General features: G+C 37.7%; 1 protein-coding gene across 1 annotated transcript in view; it reads right to left on the reverse strand.

Annotated features, from left to right (window-relative positions):
* LOC106869295 (probable serine/threonine-protein kinase mkcE) overlaps positions 1-8,621 on the reverse strand; it is a 16,487-nt gene extending 7,866 nt beyond the window's left edge. The window contains exon 1 of the mRNA XM_014914971.2: positions 6,639-8,621. Within this exon, the coding sequence (XP_014770457.1) occupies positions 6,639-8,340 (1,702 nt within the window). The 5' untranslated portion in view covers positions 8,341-8,621. The remainder of the gene's footprint in view (positions 1-6,638) is intronic.
* Between the last annotated feature and the right edge of the window lie 6 nt (positions 8,622-8,627).

The raw sequence follows: 8,627 nt of genomic DNA on the forward strand, positions 1-8,627 counted from the left end.
ATAAAAATAAAACTACTGAATAATAATAATAATAATAATAACAATAATAATAATAATAATAATAATAATAATAATAATAATAATAATAATAATAATGATAATATCAATAACAATGATAATAATGATGATGGTTTCAAATTTTGACTCAAGGCCAGCAATTTCAGGTAGGGGCAAGCTGATTACATCAACCCCAGTGTTCAACTGGTACTTATTTTATTGACCCTGAAAGGATGAAAACAAAGTTTACCCAGTGGCATTTGAACTCAGAACATCAAGATGGTCAAAGTGCCACAAGACATTTTGCCCAGTGCCCTAACCTTTCTACCAGCTCACCACCATAAATAATAATCATTTGAAATTTTTGCCACAAGGGAAGTTTGGGGGAGGTGGGGATGAGTCGATTACATCAGCCTTGATGTTCAACTGGTACTTATTCTATCGACCCCAAAAGGATGAAAGGCAAAGTCAACCTTGGCAGAATTTGAACTCAGAACGTAGTGACAGGCAAAATACTGCTAAGCATTTTGTCCAGTGCAATAACGAATCTGTCAGCTCGCTGCCTTCACCACCATAAATAATAATAACAATAATAATAATAATAATAATAATAATAATAATAATAATAATAATAATAATGATGATGATGATAATAATAATAATAATAATAATAATAATAATAATAATAATAATAATAACAATAATAATGATAATAATAATAATGATAATAGCAATAAGACCTTAAGTAGTTGAGCATGACCCTTAGTGGCTGGTGATATGTGCATCTCTGATCATGAGCAGGAGTAGTAGGAGAGCATTATAGCCATGTGTTGAGAGGAATTCTTTCAGGTTTGAATAATTCACCTCTGGAATCATGGGTATTTTGTTCATCATCCTTATACAACCCTTATTCAAGAACCTTTTGAGAGGGATGGGCTACTCAACCCCCAAAAAATTCTAACTGAGCCCCACCTGCAAGGTCACACACTGTTTACCTTGATATGAGATTACCACGTTGCGCACATATGGTTGTGATGCATGTGCTTGGTGTACCCTTATCAGACGGGTAGTCATGATGGGTATAATGGGCTTTGTATATTTGTACCACAGTGTCACTTTGGTGGCATGCACTGCTCTCTCACAAAATAATAATAAATTGTGGAAAATCATCTGAGACAGTTAGACATATAAGTAGTGGATACTCAAAACTAGCCCTAAAGGAATACAAAAAAACACCATGACAAAGTAGCAGTGCAAATACATTGGAAGTGGTGAAAGAAGTATGGGCTAGAATGTTCCAAGAAGTGGTATGAGCACCAACCTTTATCAGTAGCAGAGAATGATCAGGTGGGATATGATATTATATACAGACAAAAAGCTGCAACAAAACTAACCAGATATCACTTTCCTACTGAAGGTGTCCAAAAAATGGACTTGCATCGACGTAGCTATACTTTCATACTAAAATGTTGTTAAAACACAGGGCAAGAAAGTCGTGAAGTACCAAGACTTAGGATTGGAAGAAAAAAGAATCCATAGAACCTCAAAAGAGAGTCTATTGTGATAGGTGCACTTGGAACCATTTAAAAAAAAAAAGCAATATTCTGGTATCAAAAGATACAAATACCAAACATCTGAGGAAGTAATCAGTTGGCCACAATACTTGGAACAGCTCATGTATTGAGGAAAGTGTTGTGTCTCTAAGATGCAGGATAGAGCTGAGACATGATATAGACATAGGTAAATCAGTTAAATGAATGAATATAAAAGTGATAATAATAATGATGATGCTGATGAGGATGATTTCAAATTTTGGCACATGGCCTGCAAGTCCCAACGACAACAATAATAACAATAACAACAACAACAACAATAATAACCTTTTCTACTATAGGCATAGGCTTCGGAATTTTGGAGGGAAAGGGTCTAGTTGATTATATTGACCCTGGCATTCAATCGTTGTTTATTTTATCCACCCTGAAATGATGACAGGCAAAGTTTGCCTTGGTGGAACTTGAATTCAAAACATAAAGATGGACAAAGTACCACTAAGCATTTTATCCAGCACGCCTACAAGCCTGCCAGCCCACAAGTACCAGTTACGCATTGAGGTCGATATAATCGATTTAATCCGTTTGTCTGTCCTTGTTTGTCCCCTCTGTGTGTAGCCCCTTTTTGGCAGTAAAGAAATAAGATGTTATGTTCCAACACATCAAAAGCAAAATTTTTCCATGTACATGTAAAATGCTACTGCAGATCCAATTTACTATTTTGCTCAAATAGAACACCAAAAGTCTTAGATGGACCCCCAGAGATCATGTGGACCCAGGCTGAGAACCACTACCCTACAGGAACCTGCTTTGCCTGCCTTCCCCAGGTTCAGAATCCTGCGAACTGCATGGCAACCTCAAAAGTGCAGGTGGCATGAAAAAGCACCCATTCCACACTGTAAAGTGGTTGGCTCTAGGAAGGGCAACCAACCATAAAAACAATGCCAAAGCAGACATTAACACCTGATGCAGTCCCTGGATGCTAGAGGAGGAGGAGGCTGACGATGTTGATGACGATGATGATGATGATGATGATGAGGAGGAGGAGGAGGAGGAGGAGGAGGAGGATAGGAGGATGGTGATGATGATGATGATGATGTTGTTGATGTGTCACCTATTTGATGTAAGGCCACCAAATTAAGGACGAGAGAAGGTAGAAGTTTAACAAATTGATTGTTCAATACATGACACATACACACTTCCTTTTATCAAGCTTCAGTAACATGAAACGAAATTTTTTTTTGTTTTCCTTGGCAGGATTTCAGTTGAAATTATAAAGGCACAATTATTTTGTTTCACACTCTACTGATTCTGCCAATCCATATTGGATTTCACTGACAAAAAAAAAAAAAAAAAAAGAGAGAGAGAAAAGCCCGTATATTTTTAGTGTAAGGTGTGAAAAAATGTCTATCAAATTTACCCCCCCTCCCCGTATTTGACAATTACTTTCTGATTTTTGGGGTGGGGAACCCATAAGAATGAAAGACAAAAATTGACCCAGTTGGTAATTAGAATTCAGAACATCAGAGAATGTAACAATTGTCACAAGACATTTTACATTTCACCTGACACTATATAATCTGTATCTCACTGTCATCCAGACATCAGTACTAATAACAGATTTTTTTTAAATCTTCACAAAGCTTCATCACATTTACTAAAAGAGGAAACAGTTGATAAAATTAACCTCAGTACTTACAGCATCAATGTATCCCCACCAGCCCTACATCTCCAGGTGGATATCTAATACTATACATTTTGATAATATACCCACTCTACTGACAGAGATATGAGTGCATCTTTTCCCTGACTTATGGTCTCTTAGACAATTCATATACATATAAAAAACAAACCTGTCTAATGAACAAGAACATGAAACTCTGAGTAACAGTTTTTGTGATATTTTTGCTGCTTTTTAATAAAGTGTATGTGTGTGTGTGTGTGTGTGTGTGTGTGTGTGTGTGTGTGTGTGTGTGTGTATAAAATGTGTATATGTGCTTCTTTGTGTTCATGTGCTTCTTTGTGTTCATGTACACATTCCCCTACTGTACTCCTTGACAACTGATGTTGGTACGTTACTATATAATGATAATAACTTGTTCTTTTTTTTCATTAATCTCAGAAGTCCTGAAAAGAGTTCTAGCAACCTGCCCTTCCTCTGATTAAGATACCAAAACAAAAAAAAAACAAAAACATGGTAGTGGGGCTGAGCCTAAGAGGCAAATTCAATTGTGATGGGATTTGAACTCAGAACATAAAGGAACATCAATCATCATCATCATCAGCAGCAGCAGCATCATCACCATCATCATTGTCATCATCATCAGCATCATTGTTTTACCTTCATTTTTTATGGCATGGTTTCGGTTGGATGGTTCTGCTTCAGCACAATACAGCATCTCACCACATGCTACTAAATATTGATTTCTAACATAGAAACAAAGCCATGCATCGTATTGATCCACAAATTATATTGATCCCAGTACTTACTTATTTATAAATTTTATATTATTATTGATGAGTAACAGCATCAATAGTTACAGTTTCACAAAGTGTCACTCTTTGGTTCATTGCATATAAGACAAGCGAGTGTCAGTAGCTTGGAGCAGAACAAATACCGCAAGGGACTTTGCTTGAAAAACACTGATTTTAGAAAATTACTATTTTTAAATCTCACAGCTATGTATATTCAGCAACAGTACTTTGTAGTAAAGATTGTTAATATGCAATTCTAAACATTTGGCTATATGGTGAGTAAGGTATCATTTTTTTAATAATACCTTTCTTAGCATATAACCAAAAACTTAGAATTGCATATCAACTAGGGGCTAGAATTGAAACATATGTGTAGGCTTTTTCACATTTTTTTTTTGAGTTTTACAGCTTATAACTTATTTGTATTTTTATGTTTTTAAAAATTTTCAACATCTTTATATCATACAAATAAACTGCTGAAACCATGAAGCAGCCTGAATTACAAGAAATTGAAAGAATTTAATTATTTTGTGGCTTACTACATGGATAGTAAACTCATAAGCTAATCCATCACTGTCACAGTTCCTCATGCAATTCAAAATATAAGCCTTCTTTATCTACTCTTTACAAATTTGCATGGAGCATTTTATCTTGTTGGCCAAAAGACTCTGAGAAATAATGTACACAAAGCAACAAAAGAATACATGTATATATATATATATATATATATATGCATATATGGGCACAGGACATCACCAACTGTAAACAACACACAGTACAAAAGCAAGCGAGTTAAATTTAAATACACAAACAATGAGAGGAAAGAAAATTGGAAACAGGACAAGTAACACAAAGAACGACCCTTTATCAGTTGTCGGTTGTCTATCTACAAACCATTTTGAGCATTCAGCGACAATATGAATCTTTGAAGACAGTTGTTCCCATAACTTCCAAAATAACTTTTGGATTTTATGGAAGGTCAAAGTTGGGAACAAAAACAGGACAGTGGAGACATACAAGGAAACCCATCGAAAACAAACATGGAGGGTCGTTAGACCAGAACGAGAGGAAAATAGTGAATGCTGGAAGAAATATTTTCTTTGAAAAGAGGAAAGATAGAAGAGAGGGATGGAAGATGTCCAGTCTTTAGAAGGTCACATAGGAAAAGAAAGATGGTCATGTGAGGAAAAGAAAGTTGGACAATGGTCACATGTGAGCAACGTGAGGCAGAAAAGGAAAAAGAAGGGGAGAGAGAGAGAGAAAGACAGACAGAGAGAGAGAGACAGACAGAGAGAGACAGACATACAGAGACAGAGAGACAGACAGAGACACAGACAGACAGAGAGAGACAGACAGATAGAGAGAGACAGACAGACAGAGAGAGACAGACAGACAGACAGACAGAGACAGACAGACAGACAGACAGAGAGAGAGAGAGAGACAGACAGACAGACAGACAGACAGATAGAAAATGGTGAGGGTGAGAAAAAGGGAATTAGAGAAGGATGGGGAGAAAACAGTATAGTCACATCAAAAAGGTTAAGATAAACTTACTTGGAAATGGATACATGGCATTTATACATACATACATACATACATACATACATACATACCCACTCAGGATTCGCTGTCATACTCAGTGCTCTGAGTTCAAAACCTACTGAGGTTGATTTAGTCTTCAAGGTTAATAAAAACATACCAATCCAGGATGGTAGCTTAATGGAACAATATGAACATTCAACCAGATGCATTGTGGTACTTGTTTTCACTCTTTACAATCTGAGTTCAAATCCTACCATGTCCTACTGAGGTAGTAGACTTAAACCATCACTCAGTTTAACACCAATGCTTTGCACCTTACCTTTAGTGTAGTTCACTCTGTTGCATCATTTGGGCCATGCCTCCAGTTTGAGGATACCTTTCATCAGTCTTGGAAGACTTGCGAAGAGTCAGAAGCTGAAATATGTCCCATACATATTTAAACTAACCAAATATTTGTTTATTTTCCATCACTGCTTTGCACTACTACTTATGTATTTGATCAAACCAGGCAGTCTACTAGCACAAATCAGTAACTAGTATTTACAGATTTATTATGAAGCTAAGGCTTTCTGTCAGCTCAGAATTACCTTTCTTTGGTATCCGCTACTGAAGATGGTAAAAGAGCCAGAAATGTATATCTGGTGGTCCATTTTTCCTTCATGGTAAACTGCAGTGTAATTGTCTTTAGAAGCTGACCCAAATCCATTTCAACTAACCTAAAGTTTAGAAATAATACATTTCTAAATCTCTCAGAGAGATTTATGCAGTAGTGATACGATGAAGTAGTTGTATGCTGTCAACTTAATGTGACAGTTCCCTGAAGGGAATAATACTACTGTTGGTTAGACCTAGGAAGCTGCACATTCCTGAAATGTGTCAAGGCCGACAGGAAGCGGTGCAGCTTCCTAGGTCTAACCAACAGTAGTATTATTCCCTTCAGGGGACTGTCACATTAAGTTGACAGCATACAACTACTTTAACCTAAAGTTTGTTTATTTTTCCATCACAACTTCATGGTACTACTTATTTAACTAAAAAATTTTTTCTGAAATATATGTAGATTGTAGAACTTACCTTTTACCAAAGTATGAATGCCAAGCTTCACTGATGAAAAATTACCACTGCCCAATTCTCCTCGGATCCGATAAAAACCAATCCTCTTTCCAAGTGAAAGTTCTCGGATGAGTTTTGGATTTGTTTCCAAATCTGTGGATATCCTTTCAAATGCTGTCACCCGTCTCTCGGGTGGTTTCTGAATCATTGCAGTTTGCACAGTTTTGTGGTTGTATGACTGAGTTCGACGTGCTGCTGCTACAATAGCAGATGCTGTACTCGGTGGCATTGTTGAAGCTTTAGAATTAACAACAACTAAACTTGGTTCCATGTCTTTTAGGGCCTCGACATGGTTATGGATTTTTTTGGTTTCGACGCTAGTCCTACTGTTGGGCCGCTTTACGGCACCATCCAAAGTAATGTTATCTTGCGGTGGTTGTCTATCAATGATGTTGTTGTTATCATTGCTGTTGCAGCTGCACTTGTTGCTATAAGTATTACTCTTACTCTTGAAAGAAACTTCTGCACACATTGGTTGCACCTGATTGTTGCAACAACTGTTGGTCTTGTTGCAACTGCACATGCTACTACAACTGTTACTACAGCTGCTGCTGCCATTACTGTGACATGTAAACTTCCTCACCCTTGTTGAAGTAGAATTATTATTATTATTATTATTATTATTATTATTATTATTACTATTATTGTTATCATAATTATTAGCAGTAGTAGTAGTATTTGTGTTTGTTTCTGTGGTAGTGGTGGTATTAATTGTAGTTGTACTTGGTGTTGGTGTTGGCGTTGAAGGGGTTATGCACCTTTCTGGTGCAGATTTTGTAAGTGATGCATCTGTCGTTGTATAACTTGCTGCAGACTCGGACAAGTCACACAAATGCTCAACATCGTTGCACGTGCTATACATGTTACTACTGTCACTGTTAGTGTTGTTCTTCTTCCTCATGCTACAACTACTACTACTACTACTACCACCACAATTAGTACCGTTCCCATTAATACTACTACTACAGCTACTACTGCTTACGTTGCTGCTGCGGACACTATTATAGTTACTCTCACCACAACTACTGCTTCCAATACTGTGGTCATTGCCGACATTGTTGTCAGTGTTGTTGCTGTTGTTATTGTCTTTGTTGTTGACGCTGTTGTTGCTTTCGTTGTTGTTGTCGTCATTATTGCACCGACTAACGCTACCGACATTACTGATGTCAATTACATTATTTTGGACATCTTCACTATAACGGTCAGACTCCAGACTTTCATAATTGGAGTTCACACTCTGGACATCTGCAATGTTACCACCACCACCACCACGACCACCACCACCACCGCCACTCCTACCACTATCACCACTCTTACCACTACCACAACTCCTACCACTACCACTATTTCTGACCTCTTCCTTTGGTTCTTGCACACTCCAACCCCTACCACTACCACCACTTCTACCACTACCACAACTCCTACCACTACCACTATTTCTGACCTCTTCCTTTGGTTCTTGCACACTCCAACCCCTACCTCTACCAACAACACTACCACCACCACCACCATTTCCAACGCCACCACCCACAACAACATTACAACTATTCTTAACTCCCCCACCACTACCACTACCACCACTTCTTTCTTTTCCTCTTCTTCCAGCCCCGCCTTCCCCCACTCCACCACCGCCTCTGACCACACTTTGAAGTTTGGCTAACATGATTCAATCTGGTAATTGGTTGAGGTGCTACAAGACCAAGACTGGCCATAGGATGTGTCCAGTGTAACAACAAACCGGACACAGCACCTCTGACAGTCACACCAGCCAGTTCTGCAGCCAGGTGCAGTAATATTGGTTGATATAAGGGTACATATTTGAGGCATGAAGCCACTGTCATCAATAACTAATGATGACCTCAATTATCTGAAATATATACTGAGCTCTTGATAACTATATATACATATACATACACACACACATCTCTCTCTCTCTCTCTCTCTCTCTCT

The sequence above is a fragment of the Octopus bimaculoides genome, chromosome 10, assembly GCF_001194135.2.
Source record: "Octopus bimaculoides isolate UCB-OBI-ISO-001 chromosome 10, ASM119413v2, whole genome shotgun sequence".
Lineage (NCBI taxonomy): Eukaryota > Metazoa > Mollusca > Cephalopoda > Octopoda > Octopodidae > Octopus > Octopus bimaculoides.